Source organism: Anas acuta, chromosome 3 (genome assembly GCF_963932015.1).
Source record: "Anas acuta chromosome 3, bAnaAcu1.1, whole genome shotgun sequence".
In the NCBI taxonomy this organism is placed as follows: Eukaryota; Metazoa; Chordata; class Aves; order Anseriformes; family Anatidae; genus Anas; species Anas acuta.
Window position 1 is genome coordinate 79,961,631 of NC_088981.1, and position 27,338 is coordinate 79,988,968.

Here is a 27,338-nt window from a genome sequence, read left to right on the forward strand (position 1 = left end):
TTATTTTGCTCTGTAAATGGCTCCCTGCTGTCCCAGAAGGCTATCGCTATCTCCTCCTATCTTGCACAATGGATTTCTAAATAATCAATCTTTGTGCTAGGAAGTTGTGGTTCAGTAACCCCAGCTTGGTAAGAAGTCAATAGTTTAGTCTTAATGCTCGTTGCTAACACTTGATAACACAAGACTGTAAAGTTTGGCATAGCAGAGACTCCTCTGCAAACTCTGATTTGCGTGCCAAAAAGCCAGCCCATTACCGTTAATTCCCCTCTTATCATTAGTGTTATTAAACTGACGATTGATGTGTAAAAACTGCCATTTGCATGAAGTTCCCAAAACTGCAGTAAAAGAGACTTTTGTTCTGACTTGGGGGGGGGGGGGGGGGAGAACGCAAAATAACACTACTTCTAACAGCAGAGATGTTCATATAAAGACATGTTCTGAACAATAAGGTCATTTATCCACGTATGACATAAATACATAGGAATTTAAATAATGAGAGATCTTGTGAAATGCAGCAAAATGCACGCCACTGGCATTGTGAAGTTTTTTCCCTTCTCTAAAGCCCTATTCTCGAGGAAAAGCAGCTTTACTCCTGCTTTGAAAATCCATTATCATAAGCCATTTTTTAAAACACTTGTCTGCAATATTAAAGCAATTTTATACCCTAAGAGCAGCTCTTTCGTAAGGTAAAGTGCAGTCTCGTGTGTGTGTGTGTAATTGCGGTTTATAATACTTCTCACAATCATAATTTCCCCAAAATTAAGAAAACCACTCACTCTTTCAGGCTTCCCTTTTCCTAATTATTTTTTTCCTCTCTATGTTTTTCTTCCCCAAAAAAAACCTCCTATAAAAATCCCTTTTTAGCCAAAAAAAAAAAAAAGAAAGAAAAAATAATAAAAAAAAAAAGCACAGAACACTTTCTGGATTCATTGCAAAACACTGTTTGAAGGAAACATTTTAAGAGTTTAGGTTAAAAAGTTTCTGCCTTCTTCAATGCATGGGTGACATTACTATTTTGGGAGGCAGTGCCATCTGCTTGTGCAACCAAAAAGCGGGGAAGATATTCCTAGTTCTAGCAGAGCTTTTTGGGCTGTTTCCACGTAAAACTCCCGACTGATCTCGGCTTGTGCTTGCCACCTACCTCGGCGCTCCCAGGGGACAGCGTCCCCGTCACGGGACGCCATGCAAGAGTAGCCGAGGTTGTTGGCCACGGGCACGGGCTGCTGTGGGGTGTGACGGACACAACTCTTCCCCAGGGGTGTTCACGGTCCTAAGAGGAGAAAAACAGAGCGTGGTAGAGCCCAACGCCTGACCTGCTGCAGGGGGAGAAGGAGAGAGGGTGTGAGGGAGTGGTTGGTGGGGGCTTTGGTTGTTGAGTTTCGGTGGAGGAGTGAGGGGTTTAGGGGTTTGCTTGCTTTTGAATGAGGGAGGACAAGGTCTGTGGGGTTTTGCTTGCTTCTATTTTTTCATTTTAAAATCAAGGTTTCCAGCTCGATCAGGTAGAAGGACCAAGGGACAATAAGAATAGGTGAGGAGGGCTTGTAGGGACTGCAGGGGCACTGGGGGAGGAGGTCAGGCTGCTGAAAATGGGGGCAGCAAGGTGTGTGGTGGGTGCTGTGAGCCCCTGGAAGTAGTGCAGGGGAGCCTGGCCATGCGAGGGGAGGTGCCTGCAGCCCACTGTAAGGGGTGAAGACTTTTCTCCGAGGTACCAGAGATGTTCGCCCGTGTTATCGTGCTGTAAGTATTTGCAAATACATATGTATCATCGTTACAGTCTCTTCATGACTGAAGAAATGTTTCACCCCATCTCTGTTGACAGAAAAGATTGCCTACTGATAATTGCTTTGCTTAAGTGTCTGATAATATGCCAGGAATGAGAGCATTCCATGTTAGGTCAGCTTTAATTATGCATGTACCACCTGTCAGCTTTAAATCTGGCAAAGAAGAGCTTTCTCATTGGATTCGGAGTAGGGAAAAGAAGAGATCTTTCAACGGGAATAGGCTGTTGCAAACAGCGTGCCTATGGGGGAGTTTCAGAAGCATTCTCCTAATCTTCCCTAGTCATGAATAACACTATTGGCACACGCGGAAATAGTTGAAATATTGCCTAATCTAGCTGCAGCCACGATGGTTTTCGGAGGAAGAGGATGTCAGGCCATCTGTTGCGTTTCCTAGTTTTCCTTTTCGCCATCTCAAAGGCAGAGGGAGCGTTGTGGTGGGGAAGGACACGTGGAAGGTGGCTGCCTTGGCAGAGCTGGGGAAATCCACCCCGAAACCCTCGTGGCCGGGCTCTTTGCTGACCACCAGTTACAGCACGCAACGAAACCAGCCAGTCCGACGAAGGCACGCCTATCTGAAAGGAAATCAAGGGCTCGAAAGTCTGAAAAATGATGTGGGTGCTTTGTGGAAAACCTCAACAGGGAGAGATGGTAAAGGTCTCTGGGGATATAAAATTAACGGGGTTGCCATTACGAGACCGACTTAGGATTTGTAAAATTACCTTGGAGAGGAAATTTATCTTTGTATGGGGAGGGGAGACTAATTCTTTGGGAACAGTGGAAGAGCTTTTCAGTTCATGGGAGAACATTAGCTGTTTATTTGGTACAGAAATAGATTTTAGGGATCTCCTGGGCTTTATGGTCGTGTTTGCTCTGAGGCCAGTCTGGAGAGCAGGGAAAGGATGGCTGAAACACACCACTTGTACTTGAAAACAAAAATGGTCTTTGTTACGAGCAGCCAAACTCCTCATCTGCTTTTGGAAGAAGCGAACATTGCTTTCGCTGTCAAATATTTGTCCTGCTGCTTGTTGCCGCTGTATCTGAGTGGGCTTTCACGCTGGAGATGGGGCTTTCCAGCACGCGCTGCTGTCAGTGGCCTGCATGCAGCTTTCACAGTCAAATCCAGGCTTCCCCCTCCCTGGGATTTTGCTTTTCCAGCTTCTGTGATCACGCCATTAGACTCCTGGAAATAATTCCTCAGTGACACCGAGTAGCTGGCGCCGATCGTTGTTCCTGGTACTACCTTCAGCCTTCGGAAATCTGCAATTTGGAACAGTAGGTCAGGTTGGGAAACAACACGAACGAGCAAACACGGACAGATGGCCTCAGATGTGAGAGCATCTTTCTGTGCATCTCACACTTGGCTTTTTCTGATGCTTCATCGTTGCACAAGCATTCGAGGCTGCCATTTGACATAGGGTAGGTGCCCGTTGCTCCTTTGCTGCACATTTTGGCTGATGCCGGTGTGTGTCCTGCCTCCATACCCATAGGCTACCAGGCAGCTCCCTCCCCAGAAGCTGGCAGTGTTTACCCCCTGAGGGCACAGGAAGGTTTTGTGAGACCAGTGGGAAACTACGATTTTGTCGTGTTATGGCTAAGAAATCTGGCTGTGTTTTTCCTGACCTTTCCTCCCAGTGACTGTGCTGGATCATTCCTCTGCTCAGAAGGAGGCTGCCAGCCTCACCTTTCTTTGTTATTCCTGTGGTAAATGCGGTGACTTGTCCTTTCTGTGTTGTGCCGTGGGACTTTGCTCGATTCGTGGACAGGAGCTGGTTGATTCCTACTTGACTGATTCTCTGTCTGACTGGGGCTTCCAGTAGCATCACCTGGATGTGGCTGACCTTTACTCATCTCAGATGGAAAAGTGTGGGGGCGTTCCGCAGCTTTTCTGCTCCCTCATGATTCATTCAGCTGTTCTTTCCACCATCCTATCTCATGCTGAAGGATTTTCCAGCCCAACAGTGGTCACTGGAAGACATTTCTTTCCTACAGACTGCGTTGTTAAATACAAGAGCACATGCATCTCAGTGGCCCTGTGTTGCTGCTGAGCTCTCCAGCAACCCTGGGCACTGCTGGAGACGTCCCGGCCTCCAGTGGGAAGGGCAAATACACTTAAGCAAACGGAGTACTGTTGTCTCTGAAAAACTGGGCACACAGATGAGCTTTAAGGATACATTTAAGGATTAAAGAAATATTTCCTAAAAACAGACTTGAAATAATGAAGCAAAAGAAAAAAACAAGTCTTTCGTGCCCTCTATGTTACACATAGTTGCTGAAGAAATGGAGCAGTTGTTTTAGAAAGCCTCTCTGTTCTCTAACCCAAGGTGGCATCAACTTCCTTGTCCTCTCTTACAGTCACCAGTCCCTTTTCTCTCTGTGTCCCTTCATTGGAGATTGCCCACTGTCTAGATCATAGGGGGAGATGAAGCTATTTTCTCCATTTCCTTGTGGAGACACTAGTTTGACATTTTTACTGGTGTGTTTCTGGTTTTAGGCTTTATGCTCTTTCTCTCCCATCTCACTCTCTCAAAAACACTGCAACAAAACGTGTCAGATTTAATGTCTGTCATAGCAGAGGATTCTTACAGGAGTCAAACTTCTTCCATAGTGAGGCAAAGGGCTAAGCAAAGCCAGGAGTGAAGCCGGTGAAATTCAGAGCGATGTGTTTACAGTGAGCTATCCTACTGTTTACATTGCTAATTTTAAGAGGAAGGGGAACCCTTCTTGGGGTAATTAGTTTTGCCATATTTATAGATACGACCTCTTGCTAAAGCATGTTTTTCCTGACTCCAAGCCGGCTGCTGACAGCCGGTATTACAAGAGTTCATTATGAGTTTCATGGTCCATGTGTGCTTATGTATACATAGCACAGGCAAGATGAAGCCAGGGAGAGATAACGAAGGCAGCGATGATAAACCCTGTGTGAGGGGCCAGTAGAGTGAGGCATTTGAACAATCAGCCTGGGCCAAATTCCAGCTCCTGTCTCGGCCATAACCATAATGAAAATTGCCGTGTCCTTTAACTGATTGCACCAGTTCTCTACTCCACACGTTATTTGTCACTCGAGAGAATCTTTAGAAATGGTAAAACTACGTATTTACATTTTTATGCTAGTAGTTTCAAGTGATTTTATGCTTATGGAAACTGACGCTTTAAAAATAAATAGCTGGGCTTATCCTTCCCCTCCGTTTCTCACAATTTTTCAGAGTGGGGATTGCCTCATTGGAAATCTTGACTTGTAGCCAGGAGCAGATTGCAGGCCAAGGTAGCCCGCTCCCTATTACCAGCAGCTCTGGCAGTGGCAGCACAAGCCCCTAAATCAGGTATTTTGGGTACAGCCCCCAGGCTTGTCTGCAAAATGGGGGTAACGCCGTGCCTCCCGATGTGCCCTGCTGGGGCTGAGCCGCTTGTCGTCTCCTCGCAGCAAGTCAGCTGTCGCCGCGGTGCTGCAGATCGATGGTAAATAAATGCAACCTTCTCGAAAAGTTCAAGTGGGCAATCAGAGCTGGAAAAGTGGCTTCTTTTACACTTGGGTTGCAGTGCGTTTGTGGAGGGATTTCAAGGAAACCTCTCAGGAGCAGGAAGCTGCTGATGGGCAGGCGGCGCGGTTGTGCTCAGCGCCTGGAGCCCCCAAAACCCCGGCTGCTCACCGGGTACCTGAGTGTGGCCCTTGCCAGCCCTCCTCAGCTTCTGTCGCCTGCACTGAGGTGCTGGTATTTCACCCTGCACCTCCTGAGAAGAGAAAGCTGGATATGACTTGTTCGCCTTCCCTTAAGTAGGCCTGAGATGGCCTTAAGTAGGCCTGAAGATGGCCAACAGCACTCCAAGGCAGCGACAGCAGACATTTGATTGAAGGTGGCCGGAGCCTCCCCTGAGACGTCATGTCAGGGTGTTCACACCAAAAATAACTTGCCTTTGCCCACCCGTTTGCAGAACAGACATCGCTACCCCAAACCCTGCTTTAGCAAGCTGCAGTTACACATGCACGCATGTGGAGAAAGACTTCTTTGACTCAGCACCACAGAGCGGCTTGGGTTGGAAGGGGCCTTAAAGATCTCCAAGTCAGCCCCTTACATGGCCCCAGGGGCCGCACGGCTCAAGGGTGTCCCTCTGACCACCCCAGCGTTGGGCCAGGTCAACCATGAGGTATCTGCTGCGCTGCACAGGAGCACCAGAGGGCTTTGTGCACTCCGGGAGCTTCAATCCCTCTGGGCTGCTGCGATGAATATTACAGAAACCTCGCAGGGCGGTGGGAGGCGTCGTGCCTGCACGTGCGAGCAGTTGCCAGTCTGAATCACGTCTGCTGCGCTGCAGAGGTGACTGCTGCTCCGCTTGCAGCGAGTTAGGGGAGTGCTAGCAAGTCGCATTTGTAAGGGTCCCGGGCTTCAGTCTCATCCGATCTGTCACCAGGAGAAGGAATCGACTCTGACAAATTCTGCAAGTGCCGTTTTCACTCTGCTGTTGTCATTGTTCCACAGCCATGCCCTTTGTTTCTGAAATGCTGTTTGTGTACCACAGTTCTTTATTTTTTTATTTTTTGTGCAAATCGATTAGCTTTAATTTCTTTCTCAACTACCTGATTTTTACCACATTGCTTCAACGGCATCCTGTTGTTAATTCACATGATCTATGATAATGTGATGTGATATCCCTCCCTAGTTAGCAAAATGTTAGAAAAGCTGTTGGCAGCTTCTGGAAGAATAATTAGCAAGTGGAATGACTCAAAGATGTGCACGCTAGCCTAAGTAGGCATTTTCCAGCTGTCTGCAAGTTCAAAAACTGGTAGGGACTTTTCAGACTCACGCAAGATTAATTACTTGCTACTAGAAAATAACATCTACAAAAACACTCACCGTGCAGTCAGGGTGCTGTGTTTTGTTTCTTAATCTGGAAATCAGCTTCTTTGTTACAAATAACGTAATTTTTGTGTTATTCGGTAGGTATTTTCCTAAGGAGGTGAGCTTTTTTGTTACAAGGGGATGTCGAACTTAAACTCGTTGAAGAAAGCTCTTAGGGCTTCTTTTGCATCTGTCCTCACAGTGCTGGGTGTAGCGGTGCCTTGTGTGGGGATAATACAGTGCAGATGCCCCTGTGCTGGCTGATAGAGCGAGGACCCTGAGCTCCTTGTCAAGCCCAGGACATTGCCATTTCCCTCCAGCGATGTGCAGGAGTTGCTGTCCATGCTGCTTTCTCTAGAAAGCCATTTGCAGCGCTGTGCCGCTGCTCTGCCTGGAGAAGCCGCCATCCATCACACACAGCCACGCAGCTGTGCTAAAAGCTTCCTTTTTGTCCACGGACAGCTATTGTCGGCTAGCTCTTCTCTCCCCTCTTCCCTGGGCTGCTGGATCTCTTCGTGCCCTGTGTAACACCGCCTGTCCCCGCTAGCACAGCAGAGAGGGAGCAGGCAGAGGGGACGCGAGCTGCCTGCACGCTCAGGCTGCTCGGCTGTCAGCTCTGCTTTACACTTAGGCTCTTACTGCCACCTCCGTAGCCTCTTCTGCTCTCTGCCTTTCGCTTGACATCTCTTGTGCCTAATTCTCTAATCAGCAGGATTATCATCTCTTGGCACGGCGTCCTCACCCACTCTTCAGCCTCTCACCGGCAAATTACCTCTCCCCTCTCATCATTTCTCTGACACGTTCCCTCTTCGCCTCTCTCAGTGCCTGAGGTTTCCCTTCCCCTCCCCTCCCTTGTCCCGTATCCCTCTGGAGGAGAGGAAATTTCCAGCAATGTTCTTCTCCGTCTCGTTCCCATCCCCACCTCTCTTTCAACCCCCTTGGCAGCCGTTCCCCCTGTTCTGGGCAGCGCGGCCTCTCTCCGGCCTGCCCTTTTCTGCTTCCTCCCAGCATCCGTACGTACTCACTGTAGCATGCATTATCTTTATCTCCGGCCTCTTGAGTTTCTTTCTGCTCAGTGAAAACACTGAAAATAGCTGCCCTTTCCCACGGTCTGCTCCACTCTCCATCCTCACCTCTGCCCCTCCGGCCTCCCGGCGGCAGCGGGGCAGGACTGGGCTCCTGCCATCCTCAGCCCCTGCTGCCCTCCCTTCTCCCTTGAAACGTCTCCAGCCAGCCCTTCTCCACGTTTCCTTCGGTGAAAGCCCCCAGTCTCCCCTCCCTCTGAGGCAGACTTGCTTCTTTTCCTTTCTTCTCTCTCGGACCCTTCCACTCCTCCATAATAACACAGTTTTTAGCATCCTGGTGGATGTTGCTCCTGGCTCTTCCCCATCCCTTCAGCTTCTAATTGCCTCTGGACTAGTCCTAATCAGAAGCTTTTTTCACACACCTCTTCCCCTTTATTATTACTGAAAACATTCACACAAGTATCTCTTTCAAGATTTTAATTTCTCCTCTGGCTTATGCTCCTTTTGGAAAAATTCTTGCCACATGCAGAGGAGAGGAGCGCGTGTGCATATGTACTTCAGGCAACAAATGCCGTAACAGCTACAAAAAATAATGAGCCACCTAATTTGCACAGAGTCTAAGGAGTATTTCCTAATGGTATGAATCTGGGTAGCTGGCCCAAGGACCCTTTTAGTAGAGCTAATTTCGTTTGTTAATGCTTGGAAAGTTCATACCAGACAAAATGAACTTTACTAGAAACACTCAGTGACAATAATACACATTATCTGAGAGATATTAGTTAAATACAGGGCTTAGGTGTGCACGTGGATGCACACATGTGCCTGTATAAACACACACAAGTATATGCACATGTACATACACATCTGTTTTTATGACACTGTACTGGAGCTCAGTATGCAGTGATGAAAAAGCATCATATCATTCATAACAAAGTAGTGGTTATCCCAAATTTCATCAAGCAGCAAGTATTTTATTTGAAAAAGTGCTCTTCCTTTGGGTATATAACTGAGGTATGTCTTTCTGGGACTTAAATTCTTCCAAGTAATGGCATGAATCTATAGATACACCTACCCAATCTTGACTTCTGATAGTTATAAATGAACTGACCCAGTTTCTACGAAACTTGAATTGTGCTAATGGCAAAATTTTCATTTAGTCTGACCGTGGAAAATTATCTCATTCTTTCATGAAGTTACATCACCCATGTGGTCAAGTTCATCTATAAATATTGGATTTGGTCCCGCCTAACAGTGTTTTCATTCTTCTGACAGCCCAAGAAACACAGTACGTGGATGTAGTTGGAGGATTTGTGGGGTGACTTTTTCATCATTTATTTTTTACTACAGCCTGCAATATAGGTTAGGTACAATTAGGGTAAAGTTGAGGGGGGAGAAGCAAGAAAAAAATATGCTTGATGTTAGGTTGCAGGTTTTTCCCTTGTAGATATAGATGGGGAGACAAACGCACTGTCAGGCACATGAGTTTGCAGTCCAGCTTATTCCCATGTCTAGCATGAAAATTGCTGTAGGGGGTTGCAAACACTGAGAAGTATTGATTGTTTCCTAGCTCGCTATTTGTATTATATATTTTACCTAATAATAAGTAATGCTTTTAGATTAGCTTCATTTGAAATACAAATCAATGGGCTTTATAGATTCCCCACTTTATACATAAACATGTCAGTCTCCAGTGGAGCGAAATACTTTTATCCCAGATTGTTTATACCGTATAATTATTAATCTGTAGTTTAATCTCCTTGTCTTCATGCGTTTACGGATTGATCCTGCTTGTTGAGGAGCTCCCTCAAATCTCATTAAAGGTACTCGACACCTTGCCAAATAACTGCTGGAATGTGCCAGCTGAGTCCTGTTGCCTGTGCACCTCCCAGTGCATTGTGCTCTGTGTGTGCACTGCAAGTAGCAGTGCCTGCCTTCTATCATGCCACTGTTGTTAGAAGCTTCCTTCCACAGAGCCATGTTTTGAACCACAATAAATTTGCCAGACTTTGGGCGCACAGGGTTACAGTTTTCTCGCTCTGATGTTCTCTCAGACTGTCGCTGGAAAATCCCAACCAAAGTGTTTCGGGCAAGTGAATAGGGAAATAAAGCTGAAAAGTAAGTGTTGCTTTTGCCAATGTTTTAAATTTTTTGATCTCTCCTAAAGCTCTGGTGCCCCCATGCTGTAGAGCAAAGACATGAAATCGCAGCTGGAGGGTGGGTTTGGAGCCCCAGGTACAGCTGTGGCTGTATCCATGGATGGATGGATTCCCATGGAAATCCATCCAACCAGCCACGTTACAAACTGCTGAAAAGAAAGCCTAGTGCCACTGGTGGCTTCTGCCTATCGCTGCCTCTGAGGTCTGGTTTCTGACAAACCAGGGGAACCTACAGAGCCATGCTCTGCTCTCTCTACCCGTATTTAGTGGGATGTTGCAGACTGCTTGGCTGTTGATGTAACAGGACAGTGATGGTCAGCCAGCTGCCATTTGGGAAGCAGAAACCTCATGGTTCCCATCTTTCTCCTGATCTCCGTCAGGGTCAGGTTACACAATGGCATGTTTAGTTTGTTTAAGGTAAGGAAATTATGCACAGGAGCTGTTAAAAGAATATTTAGATTGTCAAGTTAAGAGAGAAATGTTGAAACATAGCCTGCTCAGCCTTCACTGGGATCCTATGCTCATGCAGATTTGACAGGCTTTAATTGCATGTCTCCAAGATCTATAGAGAATATATAGCTTCTCAGTTCACATCAGAAAAAGGCACACAGGCTTTTTCCTCTCAGAAAAAAACCCTGTTTGTATTTCAAATACTGTTATCTCTTACAGATTGTCCAGACTGTAGGTATGAGGTAGATTTCATCAGCCAGGCAAAGCTTCCGTAGGTCACAGCTGCTGGAAGCTTGGCCCTGAGCAAGGCTGCCCTGGTCCTGCACGTGGTGTGGCAGTGGTGGTTGCCACCACGGGGTCAAAGTCATCCCTGATTTGTTTTAAGTTACCCTCAGATATGAGACAGGTGTCCCAGAGCATCTGTCCCCTTGTGAAAGGAGAGAGAAGATGGAAGGTAGGAGCAGGTTGCTGTCACCCTGTTGCTAAATGTGGAGAATGAATGGCTTTGGATTTTGTGGGTCTGCAGAGTATGTGTGGGATGTCTGCTTTGGGGGACCTGTCTTTCTCTGCCCATAGTACATTCTACCTGAAGATAAATGAGCAAAGGTAAGCAGGCTGTAAACTTACTATAAAGTAACCGTATAAACCAGCCTTACGGTGCTTTTGGTATATATGTCTAAACCATGAGGGCTGTACAAGAATCAGTTTGACTTTTTATTAGCGTTATGTGAGAGGCATCAGAGAGGGTGACATATGAGCAGAAATGCAAACGAATTTTAATGCTTATGTAAGAGCAGACTGGAAATTAAATATTTACAACTTGTTGCATGAGAGAGAACAGGGAAAATGAAGAGAGTAGGAAAGCAGCTTGTCAGACACTATTATTTGTTAACAGGCTTCAATAATTTGGATCACATGGCTTAAAATCCCTTAGACTGACCTTGCACAACCAGAGGACAGCACCTACCAGTAGATTATAAATGTCTGTATGCACTGTACTCAGAACCAAAAAAAAAAGATGTTTTCCAAAGTTAGGAACTGTTGTGTTGGCATAACATTACATTTAAAGTAAAAAGTGTTGAACGCACTGGGAATTGTTGAAGAATTTTCTGCCAGCTGCTCAAAAACTATGATTTTATACTGTCATCAATAACAAAAAACGTTACTGTAATGAGAAGCCTTTCTGATTAAATGAAGAAATAGAAGAAGTGATGAAACGTTAATTAATCCAATATCAAAAAAAAGAGAAAACAGAAAAGGCAGGAATGTTCCCTGGATTGTTTTTGTATTTGAAACAATGGAAGAGGATGTATTCATCCTGTACGGTGAGGTGGACAGAAGTTTGCTGTTTACAGCAAAGGAGGATCTGACACAGGCAGGAACGTCTGAAATTAAACATTTTGACATCAGCATGCCCTAGTAACTTTTATATCCAGGAATCTTAAAGGAGGTAGCTGAAAAGCTCTCCTACGTGGCTGTTAATCTGTAATAAATCTTAGGAAACAAAGGCAATTCCACAAAATCGGAGAGCTGCCAACTGTATTTCCGATATTTCAAAAAGATAAAAGGGATGTCCCAGGGAACCGTAGGCTGGATTATCTTGACGTCGGCCCAGGGTAACAATGGCAGAACTGCTATTTCAGGATCTCTCTTGAGAGAATTTGGTTGCTAAAACTGCGGATACTGCCCTTAGCAGGCTAGAAGAGGTGGGCATTTCTGCCTTTTAGATTTGTGAACCAGAGAAGGAATACCCTGAGATTAAAACTCCCATGATAGAGTGTGCTAATTCAAATAGAAATAATCAAGCCACTCTGCTTCTCTGGGTTACAGGGTGGCTTGGTTTGGGGTTTTGTATGTTAATCTCTGATCTGATTTGATTTGATGGCTTTTGCAGCGTTCAGTATGTTGAGTTCATTGTAGTTCTGTGGGGACAGAGAAACCAAATAACCTTCAAAAAGTTGCATTGAAAAGCTCAGTAAATAATCTAAGTATTCTCAAATGAAAAAAAAAATAAAAAAAATCCAAGTTCCCCTTATAGCACTGTTTGCAGCTTTAGTCACCCAGTTTCTACAACGGCAGATAAGTTTTGTAAGCTCCTCATCATCTTACAGAAGTAAAACTTGTCTTCACCTTCTGGTGTCTTCACAGTCGTCGACCAGACCACAGGTGCAGGTACTGCGTTAACTGTTTATATGCTCAGAACCAGCACTCCAATGCATCAAATCTTTCCTTTCTGCACAGGCTTCTTCAGGCTGCAGTTACTTTTAGTCAAAGTGCCCATTTCCATCTCACATCCTCTCCGCTTACCCCGCTTGCCTGTTAGGTGTTGGCAGCATAAGTGATTGTTTCCGTGTGCCTTTCTCTGTCGGATGATTTGTTGTCTGCAACAGGAAAGGCAGTTCAGTTCCAGAATAAGGGCTGGAGCATGGATAAATGGAATTTAAACAGGAATCTAGGCTTATGCCAGACTGTGAAGATGCTGGGAATACTTGCAACTCCTGCTTAAAACCTTCTGATAATAAAACAGTAATTCTCAGATTCTTGCAGGATCAGAAACGTTCTAGGAATCTCTTGGTGTAGTCCTGCTATCCTCTCGGCTCTGAAAGTTTGTAAATGGTCATTTCACTAAACTTCTGATCATTTGATGGTTATAAAGGACATCTGAAAGTTGTTATTTGCATATGTTGATAGGCCTTCCAGGGTTCAGAAGGATGCTGTAAATCTGAGGATCCTACTGCAGTAGTCAGTAGATTTTTTATTATTATGTTTAGATTAGTAAAAATCTATGATTTATGGATAAGGAAACTCTTCTCCTTCAGTGCATATGCCACCAAAGGGAACATAATTGCTGGTATCCGTTCGGTTATGGAAAATACTGCATGAGCAGATAGTGGCCCAGACTCCAAGGAGAACACACCACCTGTATTCTTCCCAGGAGCAGAAGCTGTGAAGTTATACCCAGAGAAATTCTGTCCCACGTTTAACCCAGTGACCTACTGCATGTGTTTCTGCTCCTCACACATTAATCACAACAGGCATGTTCCAAAGGACATGCTGCTTTGTGTCCCAAGGAAATATGAAGGGTATTCTAAACACCTGCTAAGTTGCAGCAAAGATGAAGAGCTTGCATTTTACGGGGAAAAAAACAAGATCAGATTTTTCCTATAACAAGTATGTAATACAACAGGAGAAAATAGGCTTTTGTAATTTGTGCAACCATTGCAATTTGAGTAGTTGAAGATTTTAGCAGTGGGTTTGACCATAGTTTCCCATGCAGATGAAACCTCTTCAGCCAGTTCTGCAGATAGACTGGAAAAACAGTAATTAGTACACCTTCAGAAGTAAGGAAAAAAATTAACTGGGAAATGTAAGTCTGAGAGAGAAATTTTCTGTTCTCCTCTGGAGAAATTTCACAACAAATGCTCGCTTTAGGCACTCTTCAACTGTAAGTATTGATAGCAACCAAAAGTTTCAAGTACAAAGCTTCAGCATTGAACTGTACTAGAGTTTTGAAAGGATGTGCTTCCTTGAGATTAAAACGTAAGGAAAATGGCTAGCTTTTGCCCAGATAACTTGTTGTCATATCCCATGAAGAGGCTGCAAAAAGGAGCAGAACAGCACTGTTTGTAATTTCTAGCTTCCAAACAATGGGAGTATTGGTTCAATATCGGCGTGACCTTCATTTTCATAGTCATATTAGCAAAAGAGACTTAAAGGAGAAGCATTTGCTTTACTACCTTAAAGTATTATATCATACAGGCAAGTGGCCCTGATACTTGACCAACCATTTATGCATCAGCACTTTGGAATATTATGTGTGCTTCAAGTCTCCACAATCTAAAAAGGATGTTAAGGTACCTGAATGCATCCAGGGGAGGGCAACAAAGCAGGTAGAAGTGCTGGAAGGCATGTCCTATTAGGAGAGGCTGGGGACACCGTGTTTGTCAAATTTGGCAAAAAGGAAATTGAGGGATGATCTCGTTGCTCTCTACAAGGTACTGAGCAGGATAATGCTCTTAATGATACGTTTTCACTTAGGATCAGCTGTAAAGAAGTCTTATAGTTGGACTCAATGGTCTTCATAGGTCCCTTCCAACTGAAATTCTTCTGTTGTGTTTGTGTAGATGCAGCCCTAAAGGACATGGTTTTAGTGATGGGACTTGGTAGGTCAGGTTGAGGATTGGACTTGGTGATCTTGAAGGTCTTTTCCAACACAGGGGATTCTGTGATTCTGTTCTACTTCATCGTCTCAGTCAGCTTCGTGGTAAAAATGCCACATACACATGTGTGCACATATGGCCATGGGGGTACATGTAAATAATTTAAACGATTAAGAAAAGGAGTAAAAACACTGCTTAACACTCCTTAACAAAAACTCCAAAGTACTCATTTAAAGCAACGGAGGCAGGACATAAATCTGATGGGCTCTTGCCAGAATCTCTAGCCTCCCTTTGTGCGAGGAAACTTTCAGTCCCTTCAGCCTTTTCAGAGAGTTCACCAAGCTGGAGGGAAAGATAAAAATAAATAACTATTTCATTTTTCCCCTCATTTTTGCCTGATTCTTTAATCTGGCAAGCCAGATTAACCAAGAGTAACCCAAAAGGTTGTGTCCTTTCCCCAAGGTCTTGAAGGCTTTGACCACTTCAGAAAAACATAATATGGTGTTTGTTTTTTGTAGTGGTTTCCTGGCACTGTTTCAGCGTTGGGCATTCCCCATTCTGCTTTGAATAAGCTATTTTGAGTAGCACACTTGGTTCCAGTCCCCTTCCACCATAGCCAGCTACTGTAAAGAGCCATGTGGAAGCTGTGAGAAGAGCCTGTATCAGGGAAGAGTTATTCTGTGTTTCTCACTTTCCACGTACATATATGTTCGTTGAGTGTCTTCTGAAAAAATGACAATAGAAGATGATTCTTCTGTTGTTCCTTCTGTTTTCTTACCCGCTATATATCTGGGAAGATATACACCATATACGACCCCATTTACTATGCTCCTCTTATGACAATATCATCATTTATATTTCAAGAACGCTGAAAATGTGTGTTAAACTAAGCCTGACCTATTGAGCCTAGGACAATTATTGGCATGATTTTATTATTTTTTCTGAGTTGTAAAAAGCTGCATATGGATACTTTGCTTAGTAAGCCTGTCTAGAACAGAACACACACACACACACACACATATATGCATGTACCATGTGTAACATTATTTGAATGTTAGCTAAAGTCCCTAAAGACCACAAGCTATCATTACTTTATTCAGCTGGGTTACTCTCTCAAAAAACAATAACAACACAACTCTCTGAAGTCGAGAAACAGGTTTTATCTCTATGTGGAACATAAATCTATTTGGACTCTTCAAAGTAGCCTCCACTGGGAATCCCTGCTTCTTTATGGTACCAATCTCTGAACAACCCGAAGCACAATTTCCTTAGAGTAGGCACGAGGGGTTTAAATAAACATTAATCACAGAGTCTATGGGCATCCTGACACTTATTTAAAAAAAAAAAAAAGGCAAACAAGCAAAAAACAAGAAAGTTGTTTTGTGGCACAACTGAAGCCGTAGTACATTTCTGCTTGTGTGCAATCTTCCGATAGTGAAATCATTGTAAGTAACCAAAATGCTACATGCAGAAGTTATGCTCAGCACTTCTTTGTAGAAGTGTAGCATCAGCATTCCTCCTATTTTCCTTGTCACTGTCCAGTTGTGCTGTAGGATCTAGGGGCAGCAAAACAAAGCCAGAAACTGACTTCCACATTGGGTCGTGCTTTCTATATCAGAGCCTCTGTGCTGTGGCAATGTATGGCCATGCAAAGCAGCTGTTGCACAGCCTGGAGGAGGCATCCCTGCTCCTGTCGGTGTAAGCTCAGGAATGAATTCTCAATATTCTTGTCACAGCTTCGAAAATTCATGAAGCTTGCCATAAAGAGGCAAGAGCTCATGCCGGAGCTCTGCAGTCAGCCCAGGCGCTGCCCTGGTGTAGCTCACAGAGTGGAGCTCAGTTTGTGGCCTTGAACTATACTCAGCTCCCCAGGCCATGAACACTTGATGTGACTCGTCTTGGAGCCACACAGCCTCCTCAGCAATGTGAGTTCTTGCCTTTTGGAGGCCAGAGTAACCAAATGCTTGACACGACAAGGGGGAATGGGCTTAAGTTGCGCCAGGGGAGTTTTAGGTTAGATGTTAGGAAGAATTTCTTTACTGAAAGGGTTGTTAGGCACTGGAACAGGCTGCCCAGGGAGGTGGTGGAGTCACCATCCCTGGAAGTCTTCAAAAGACGTTTAGATGTAGAGCTTAGGGATATGGTTTAGTGGGGACTGTTAGTGTTAGGTTAGAGGTTGGACTCGATGATCTTGACGTCTCTTCCAACCTAGAAATTCTGTGATTCTGTCCTGCGGTGTGCCCAGCCAAACCTGCGTCCACAGAAGTCCCAAGGTGAAATCCCCTCTCGCATTTCCCTTAGCTGCCTCCCTCCCCACTCCTGGTCAAATGAAGATTTTGCTTTGGGGGGGTAGGCTCGGAAGCACCAGCCATCACCAGCAGCATCAGCTGCCCAGCCAAGAGTGCTTTATAATGCCTTTTCCTCTTGGCTGTATATCTTCCGCTTTAGAGCAGACGTTTCTTGAACAATGCGAAAATCTCATTTTGGAAGATGTTCGTGCTAATGGGCCTGGCACCCGCAGTATGCTTGGCAGTAGGCAAGCCCGTGTAGCCTTGCGGTCCGCTAGTCTATTTTCAATTATCTGGGGTGCTGAGAGAAGGAGGCATTAATATTGCTGAGGATGACATAGCAAATTACTACTGCTCCCTAACCTTTTTAAATTGCTAACACTGTTGTAATCTGTAATTACAGAAATCAGTGTGAGAATTGTGGCACAGTATAATTATCTTTCCTGATACTTTATTGCTGTATGAATTATTAATCAAAATCAGTCTTGTATAGTATTTGCAGCAACTAAGAAGAATAATGTATAATTAAATTTCATTATTTCTATTTTTGTGCTGGTGTTTTATGATGTTGTAATTGATAATTAATTGGTTAAAAATTCACACAATTCTTGGGAGTTTCATATGACTATGACTGCTTGGTATTCAGCATTTATTAATTGAATAATGGGCTCACTGAAGAGACCTTTGTATATAGTCTTCTGTCATTACAGTGAGCTCTCAAAAATGGTGAATTAATCATTAGGCCTTTCAATAGTTTCTTTTTAAAGGAAAGCAGTGACAATATAATCATATCCTTTGTTGTTATATCTATAATTGAGAGATCGTAATAACCAATTATAAAGATGGTCATTTTAGGAGCTCTGAAGTGTCACTTATTGATAAATTTCTTTAAAACCAAGGTGTTGATTGCAAAAAATGAGTCTTTTCAGAGAAAAAAAATATTAGATGAGGAAGGAAGCCCTGGAAAATTATTTTCCTCCCACTTGCCACTTAAAAACAGTGCGTGTTTATCACTAAAAGCTGTCAAATCTGATGTGCTTTTGCTGCCGTTTGTCAGAAGTACGCGTTCCACTCAACTTTTTCATTATTTTGTCAGCATTTTCCCCATTTTTTTCCTAGTGCCTTTTGCTCAGTTATTGGAAAAGAGTAATTGAAAACCTCAGAACAAAAGGGTATTTTTTCACACTCTGTGCATCCTATTGAAAAGAAATACCTACAGACATTTACAAGCAAATCAGCTTTGCAGACTGTCCAGCCACCTCTGACCAAGAGCCTTAGATGTGGTCAAGCTGACTGCTGCTAGATAGCCCTAAGTGTCCTTTTTTTTTTTTTTACTGTTATTGAAGTGCAACTAAAAATAGCCACAGTTCAGTATTGATCCTCTCTTAACATGATCAGGAGGAAGCTGCAAGTCACCTTGTATAACAGGATACAGCACGAGCTCCAGCCTGTGCTTCCAAGCGAAACCCGAGCTGGGCACATAACAAAATCTGTTGGTTTCTCATGTCCTAAACCCACCAGGAGCAGGAGGCCCTGGTGTCAGGGGCACCTACCACATGTAGCCTTTGGATGTGTGCTCTCTGCTACTTGGCCTCAACAGCTTGGTCCCGTGCCTGTCCGAGGGAGCAGAGCACGACAGCATGCCCATCACCATCAGCTGGGGTTGGGGCCGGAGAGGGTGAGTGGTTTAGGAGATACATATGGAGGTGCCAGCTTTGGGTTTACATCTGTGTTGCCATCCGACAAATAATTTCTGTCTGTGACAGTGCTTGGTAGGTCGGGAAGCAGGGATAATACAGGCACAGTCCTCTCTCCCCAGGCAGTTTGTTGTTGGCCAGTGCACTGCAATGTGAACTTTCATCCTATGTAAGCTTGAATGCAGAAGATGGCCCCAGATATTTTTATTGGGTCTAACTAATCCTTTTTTGTATCCAGTGAGTTCGCTGCCCAGTAACATGCAGCAGTGGCCAATTGCACAGGAGGTTTATTGCAGTTGTAGTGGAATTTGGAAGAACACAACAAGCATCCTCCTAAAGAGTATGAGGTGCAATTTCAGTTCATGTCTGTGATCAAGAATCAGAGCTTTCCTTTTTGCAAATTCTACATTTCCCTTGCTTCTTTTGGTTGAGTGTCCTCTTGTATTTGCAACATCAGAAGCAATAAAGAGCAGTTCTGCCTTGACCTTTTATCTTTTTTTGTTTGTTTGTTTCATTTGTATAGTGTTTATCAGATGGATCATGTATTTTCATTTGAGGAGGGCCACTTGCTTCTTCTTTTCCCATAATATTTTCCATTGTCCTCCAGAGGATTTCTTTTCTCCCTCTTTCAACATCAGCAATGAGATGCAGACATCACAGTACATCACAACAGCAGTGACTAGAAAATGTGTCATTTCCTTATTAAAATGTCTCTTTCCTAACACTACCTTTTCATCTAGCTTTCTTGGGTAACCTTAAAGGTACCTCTAGGTAATGACAGTCTGTATGTCTCCAGTCTGTCTTTTCCCTGAGAAACTCCAAATTGGAATAGATATTGCAGATCAAATAGTGTTTGATTTACAGTGAAGGTGATCAAACTCTGCAACAGGTTGACCAGATAGGTTGTGGAGTGCCCCACCTTGTTGATGCTCACAACCCAACTGGACGTAGTTCTGAGCATGATCCTAGTCTTGCTCTAGGTCACCCTGCTTTGAGCAGGGACATCGGACTAGGCAATCTCCAGAGGCCCCTTCCAACCTCTACCATTCTATGAAAATACATTTTTCCCTCTAATTGCCACTTGTGTGTGAGTGCCCTGGATTTAGTGCATCACCTTCCTTGTGTCTATTTCTTTTTTATATTGTCTTTCTGCAGTTCCCAATATTATTGGTATAACCTTTGACACTTGAACTAATTTTACGCATTTCGGTTTCCCTGCCATGATCTGTGGACTTCTAGGTCACTCATCAATGTAGGATCATCAGGTAAATAATTCATGTTGGAGAGGAGCTCAGGACGTTTCCAGCACAAAGTTTTGCTCAGTGAAGGTCAGCTCTGAGACCAGACCAAGCTATACCCAGTCTGGTCTTGAAGATCTCCAAGGATGGAGACGATGAGCTTTGGAGATCAGATGAGCTCAGGCATGTTGCAGGTGGCGTGGCCATAGGCAGATGTGAGCTGGTGCCAATGCTGTATCATTTCTGGAGATAGTGCACTGATAACCTGCTGAAAATTGCCTGTGTATCTGTTCTCTGTTTAATACAGTTTAACCTAAGTCATTTCCAGTCTGATGCAACTTCTCACCTTATGACAATTGAGCTTCTCCAGCAGCCTTTTGTAAAGGTTTTATCAAAGGATTTCTGAAAGTCAACACTAATTACACATACCAGTGTTCCTCACTGCTAATTTGACACACTTCAGGAATACTAATAGAGCAGATCAGAGACATGACTTCCCCGCGCAGAAGCCATGCTGCTTTGTCACGATGGTAATTTGCTTGGTTAAGTGTTCTGTACCTTTGCCATGATCTAGACGTACATTTTCATCTCATTAGCCCAGTTCTGATGCAGAACTTTCTGGTCTGTCAAGATTTTCTCTCCCCTAACATTTCCCTTTAAAAACAGGCACGGCGTTGCCTGCCCTCTACTCTTGTGCGACTGGAGCTGGTTTTCATGCTAGACAATGTATTTTTGGGAGCGGCTCAGGCAGCTCGTTCATACGTTCCTGGAGAGTTTGGGGCGAGTACCAGCCAGAACAGACACCATGCTGCAAACCAGAGGGATTTGGATGTTGGATGTTCCACGAGTGACTTCTTCACACTCCAGAGGTCTCCTTTGCCCCCTCCTTGCTGCCCCTGCAGCAGGGCTTGGTGCCATCTCCCACTAGGCACTACATAAGTGCAGTGTAGGCAAAGTTCCAGTTTTCTTCACTGAGGTTGCAACTCTTTTTTTTTTTTTTTTTGTCTCTCTGGTGAGGTTTCAATGGTGCTTTCCTTGCCCACAATAGTTCTTGCTGTTTGCTGGAAACTTTTGTTTCAAAGAGGCTTTTTCTGGCAGCAGGGTGACCTATATGCAAACAAATGCGCAGCGTGTTCTTTTGAGCCGGAGAGAGGCTTGCTAAGTCATTCTCTCTTTAGAATGGAGGAATACCAAGTGTGTGACAATGATTTCCATGAAGAAGGCTCTGCAAACTCAGCACAATACTGAATTCAGCTAAAAATTACGCATTTTGAATTAACAGTGTATGAACGGGTTCCAGCCCTGCTTGCTGCAGGCTTCAGAGCCTGAGTCCCTCTTTTCTCTTCCAAGGAGAGGAAGAAAAAAAAATAGGTGAACTCTGCTAATTTCCTTGCTACTACATGCCAAAACCCTAAGGTGACCTTCTCCCTTTGCACTCTAAGCCTTTCTCTGTGAAAATAAGCAACGCACTTCCCAGGATGGGGGTCCTTCCTGCAAGCATAGCTGGGGACCCCGTGGAGCAGAGGCTGTGGTGTGCAGCCCCAGCATCGCAGTAGCACATCGGTCGGGTTTCCTAGCACAGGAGGCACGCTCCCTCGACAGTGGGGAAATACACCACGGTATTTTCAGCACTTCACAGGGCACGCAACTAATTTAAGAAAAAAAGAAAAAAAAAAAAAAAAAAAAAAGCACTTGATGAGAGCTGTAGTTAAAAAGTAGGAAATTACTAATTAGTAACCAAGTAATTCAGGGTTTGATTCACACAAATTGCACTGTTACCGTAAAAAAAGGATCGCGATTTCAGGCAAACAGTGTTTTTTATTAAAAAAAAAAAAAAAAAGGCACTGAAAGTGTAATTGGTGTTCTGTTCATTACCTGCCAGGTTTCAAGTTTCGTGTGCATTTCGTCACCATCTGAGACTTACAGGCAGAGGACGTGCCTGGAAAAAAAATTTAAAGCTTTCCCCGTCGCATTGTCATTTGCAACTCTCAGGTTTTCCCACTAGATTGTTCTTGTAAACTCCTCTTGCATTTCATAGCACGCAAGAGTGACCACTTAGAACATCGTTATAACGCTATCGTTAGCATCAGAGCTCAGTTACACAGAACACTATGAGTGGGATGAGCCAAGTATCATTTTCTCTGTACCTTAACGTAGTACTAATAAAACGATTGCTGTCAATTCTTCTCGGTAGTGCCACTGGATGAGAAAAAAATAATAGTAAAAAAAGGATATTCTTTTGGTTAAGAAATCCGACCTGTAGCATAGAAAAACAAAAAATGTCTCCCTCCCCTACCTGTACGCAGACAAATAAGTGGATTTGTGTCTTTCCTCTAGATATGAAGTCAGTGAAAGGATGATGGGTACCGAGTTGTTTGTTTGTTTTTCTGTTAGTGTAGGCATTTCGGCTGCATACTCAGAAACGTAGCGTGAGTCAGCGGTAAACGTTGCAAATACCAGCTACAGAGAAGCTGCAGGCTTCTAAGAATTCCAGTATTCGAGTTCTGTAATGTTGGCAAAAATACCTGTTTTGTAGAAAGCGCCATCAGGGCGGCTGACTTACAAATCCTGTAAACTTGGGAGGATGGCGTTTTCATTGAGAAATGTAGTATATATTTACAGGCAGCACACGTGTCTTCTTAAGTCCGTTCTTGCCTAGATTATCGGTATCTTTTGAGCAACGCCTTAGGAAAATGATGTCCTGGTTTGAGTGCATGGCAAGAGAAGCAGTTTGAAGTCATTTTGTGTCTACTTCTGTGCCTGTATTTTGCACTAGCAAAGGAAAATGCTGCAAAGATCCACTTTAAAAAAGTGACATGGGAGGAATTTTTCTTCCACTTTCTCCAGGAGTTGCATATTTGCAGTGCAGCAGAATTATACCAAAACACCCTGCTCTGTCACCTCGATGCTGTGTGCCTCCCAGGAGGCAAATGTTTGCAACAAGGAGAATAAGTAATTCCTTAAAATACTTGAAGTTTGCATGTTTGCACTAATTTACCTTTGGCAGCAGCTAAACTAATAATCATAATAAATAATCATATAAACAAATAATCCCTTTTCCTTCGTAAGCCTTGAAACAAGCGTTCAGTTTGTTTTGGGGTACCGAGGGTGTTCGGATACAGCGCAGGGTTTTCGCTTTCTTAGTCAGAAGAACTGAAACAGGAAAACACTGCAAAGAGCATCCAGTCTGGTGCTCAGCAGAAAATTTTGCGTAAGAGAAAAATGACTTCAGCGTGTCCGAGTGCTAACGGGGCTCGCGTGGTGTCGGGCGGTGGGGAACCCGAACCCCTCAGCACCACCACAAGCCTGATCCCTGTGTTCAGAGGCGTTGAGAGCCCGACGTGAGTCAGAAATCGCAGAGCGACAGACAGGGAACTTCCTAATTCACACGCTGGTACCGCGTGTCGTGCGTCCTACCAGCGTCTGCTCTGTTGTCAGCACGGGGAGAGGTGTCAGCGGGCAGGAGCAGCCCCGGCGCCCACGTGCTGCCCGGCTGCCCGTAGCTGGAGCTCCGCAGAGGCCAGGGGATTTTCCTGTGCCTGTGGGTCTGGAATTCAGAAACTGCTCTTTTCTGTAAATGACATTAAACCACAAGTGAATGTGTGAAAACCTGGAAATGGATTTCTTCTAAAGCCACTAAATATCTCCCTCTCCCTTAAAGCTTAAAATCTGCCTGAGAAACGAGGTCACCACAGGCAGCAGCTTGTCCCCATCAGATACAGCCTCACCTTGCCTTTCACTTGAGTGGAGGTCTTTGGTGTAGCCATGCGGCGCTCTCTGTCCGCCTGAGAGCAGGCTGGGGTTTTGCGGGTTTTTTCCCTCATTATAAAAATAACAGAAACAGGACAAAACCCCTTTTTTTCACTATTAGAAGACACAACAGTCATTCTCGCCATTTTTGCTAAAATCTTCTGAAATCCCCCATGCAATGTTGTTGCGTTGACTAAATCGAGCGCGGCTCCTCACTGCCTCGTTGTGTTTTCTCCGCTCCAGGGTGTGAACGGCATGTCTGTGGATGAGAAGACTGACTCCCCCATGTATGTGTATGAGTCAACGGTGCACTGTACCAATATTCTCCTCTGCTTAAATGACCAGCGCAAGCAGGATATTCTCTGCGACGTGACGCTCATCGTGGAGGGGAAGGAGTTCCGCGCCCACCGGGCTGTGCTGGCCGCCTGCAGCGAGTACTTCTTGCAGGCCTTGGTAGGGCAGACGGAAAATGACCTGGTTGTCAGCCTGCCAGATGAGGTACAGTACTGCCGCCGTCCCTCAGCACGAACAGAGCACGCACCCGCTCTTCACCGCCCAGGGATGAGGCGGGCGGGTGCGGGTTTTGGGGTTGCGGCTGTCGTTTTGGGGTTGGGGTGGGCTGAGGATGAACGTGTTCACACAACCTTCCTCGCTTGAGAGGGCAAACCTCACCCGCATGCCTCACACTTCCAGCAGCAGAGCTTTAAAACACTTCATCTGAAAGAGCCCTGCCCAACCAGAGGGCGCTTAATTACTATCGGTTCATTCAGCGCGTTATCAGTACCCAACTATTCTTCTGCTCTTCCAGACAGGAAATTTGAAAGGGGTCACTTAGCCGCTGTTAGACAGCAGGTTATTGTTGAGAAATGATGTGAACTGTCACATTGTTTGGAGTCTCATCGCTCATCGTGGAACCGCCTCTCCGGCAGTTCATATCCCTGTTCTCCTCTTCCCCCTTCCCTGTGTCCCGTTCAGCCTTGTTCCCTGTCTCCTCCAGTCACAAGCAGTGTGGGATTTAACTGCTTCGGGCCTTGTGTTTTCCACGAAGAGAGCACCAACACATTCTGCCCCAGAGCAGGGTTTTTCTCATGCACCACGGCTTACACGTCAGGAAGCCAAGGGACGTAGAAAATATGTACCTCACTGGAAAGTTCACTTTATTTTACCACAAAATCTCACTGGCTGGCTTCCACCCCCACTGTAATTTCCTCACAGCCCCACGGCTGCGATGTCACAGCTACCATAGGGCACGCCGGTGGCTTTGCTGTGACAAGCAGGGAGATGCTTTCCTGACAGCAAAGGGCTGCCATCCCCCACCGCCGTGGCACTGCCTGCCCCGTGACCCCCTGGTGCAGGTGGCACAGGGGGTGGCGATGTCCCCTGGGGATGGGAAGGCAGTCACTCGGTGAGGAGGTATGGTGGTGTACGGCATGAGGCAGAGGGTTTTCTGGCATCATTTGCTTAACACCCATGAAGAAGTATGGGACCTTTTAAAGTGATGACAGGTTCTGAAGTGTCACACACCGTTTTTCCCCCCTCTGGTTTAGCTCTCTGGAGACCTCAGTGGCATCGTGATGTCGTCACGACGCAAGGTGGAGAGCATTAGAAGAAGTAGGTCATCGGGCATGACTTCATGAGTCCTGACACTGAATATTACTCACGAAGAAATTTCAGGCCAGACACTTTGCATAGGAGTTCAGATATATCACAGAGGACACGCTAGGATGCACACTATCGTTCGGCGCTGTCCACTAATAATTTCCAGTGGAAGAATCGTGTCTCAGGCAGTGTTGCATAGCTTTCACACTGCAAAGCAAGGGTGGTACAGAGAGCATCAGAGCTCTTCTACAAAGCCTTGGCGAGACCTCTTGGATACCATGTGTGATTTCTTAGACTGAGATGTTTAGAAGAAGGACATGGGCTTAAAGGAGGAGAAAAGACCATGGCAGGTTCACCCTGCCGGAGTGATGGCTGCAGGGAGGTACAGGTCCTTGCATTGCTCTGTACCAGCTGGCTTTTAGTAAAACTAGATTGGAAATTAGCAGATTTTTAATCACAGCAGCAGTGAGGTGCTGAACCACTAGCCAGCGGGAGGAGTAGGGCGATATAGAGGGATTGTGCTGCATCCGCCTTTGAGACCAGAGGACAGGACTTCATAACACAGTCCTGTGTTCTTGTGGTGCTAAGGATTTAAAACACAAAGATTTGTCTTTATGCGTGTTTTATGTGGCATGCTATATAAAAAACATTCTTCCAGCCCAACCACAAATTATTTCTATTTAAGTGAATCCCATTTGGATAAATGAAGTATCGGGGTTTTACATTTTAGAATGTATCTCAGTGAAAGATTGAAAAGCCTTAGTGAGTTAGGGTTACAGCTCAGTTGCTGTTTACAGCCTCAGCAAAGACCGTGGATTCGCAGAAGCAATGAATCCAGGTCCTAAGGTTTTTTCATTACTTCAAAATCGTCATGCTCCACCTGAGAACAATAGGGATTTTTTTGCCACATGCATCAATCAGTTGCAGAGCACCAAGGCTTTACCTTTTTCATGCTGGAAGAGAATGCTCCTGGGCTATCAAAAAGGATACGTACAGTTACTAATGCCTAATTGTACAGATATTTTCCATGTGAAAATTAATTGCTGATAACCCCGCAGAGTCTCTTTTGCTCAGCGACTAATTTATTAGAATAGCTATGTGTGAGGTGGCCAGTTAAATAATTTCCTCACAGATGTTAGTCGCTGAGGGTGAGGAGAGCTGCCAAATGCAGATTGTTTCTTCTCAACGATTCCTTGGGTAAGGAGCATGCCTCTGCCTCCGGTGTTGCTCTGCTTCAGAGCGTGCAGTTGGGTAGATGCCTGTGCTTGGATATGTGAAGTGCCTCCGACAAAGAACAGTGTCAGAGCTGCTCACAAAAGGAACTGAAACACTCATGTTTTTAAGAGCTGATAGAGCAGAGGGAAGAACCACCTTATTTATATTACATTAAAAGAAGTTAGCAGGGTCTTTTTCAGTTCACAAGCTAATGGCTTTTCCTAGGGCTGTTGTTTTTTAGTCCATGGTCTGCAGAGCTGTGGGAGCCCATGAATTATTTCTAAAGGTATCTGTGAAAAGTGACTTAATTTGTCACGTAGGGGCTTATACCGCCAGTGGAAAAATTTCAGACAAAAGTTAAACTTTGTGTCCTGAGCCAATGCATTGTTCGTGCTTAGAGACAACTTACGTTGGCATGCAGTTCTTTTAGAAAAACAGAGATTGCAAATCATTTTTTAAATACAGTCTTTGCCGTTCAAATCCTTCCAAAAGGTGACAATCACCCCTCAATGAACAAAGATGTATTAAAGTCAAACATACAAACATTGCATTGTAAGCTCTGGTGTGGTTTGAAAACTGCTAAAGTACGCAATTTTGGGGAATGAGCGTTTATTATTATTTATCCAAGGTTTCATGTTGGCGCTGGACAAAGCTTCATATGTAAAGCTTTTGCACTCGTGTAGTGTTGGCATGAGGGAGCTAAACATGAAAACAAAAGAACTTCTTTTTGATTATTCAAGGCAGTAAATCTGCCTCTGAAGACTGGATTGCAGACCTTTTTTTTCACTTCATAGCACATTGGGGTCTTTTTGTTAATCTGGCATCCAGACATTGTTAACTGTTGTCTAGCAATGCAGTGAACAGATGTTTTTTTACATTATTTCTTGTTTATATCCAATTATTAGTCTTTATGATATGCCCGTCATTTCAGTGGTGGGACCTTGCACACATGAGGAATTGTGACTACTTGAACTTACCGTGTTTCAAACCAATGTAAAACCTTGTGTCAGACATTTCATGTCAGTTCAAGCGTGACTGAACATGCCTCAGTTCAAACCTTTTCCTGATCAGCTTATTCAAACTAAGTCAGTATGGAGCTAATTTTGCACTGATTGAAGAGTTTCCATAAACCCTTTCATGCCGA

At 44.6% G+C, this 27,338-nt stretch overlaps 1 protein-coding gene across 13 annotated transcripts in view; it reads left to right on the forward strand.

Moving 5' to 3' along the window:
* Positions 1-27,338, forward strand: part of BACH2 (BTB domain and CNC homolog 2) — a 188,417-nt gene that overhangs the window by 116,740 nt on the left and 44,339 nt on the right. For 11 of the 13 annotated variants that reach the window (XM_068677942.1, XM_068677940.1, XM_068677944.1 and 8 more), the window contains one exon: positions 23,624-23,878. In XM_068677942.1, coding sequence (XP_068534043.1) covers positions 23,636-23,878 — 243 coding nt within the window. In that variant the 5' untranslated portion in view covers positions 23,624-23,635. The other 2 variants (XM_068677937.1, XM_068677950.1) reach the window with 2 other exon arrangements.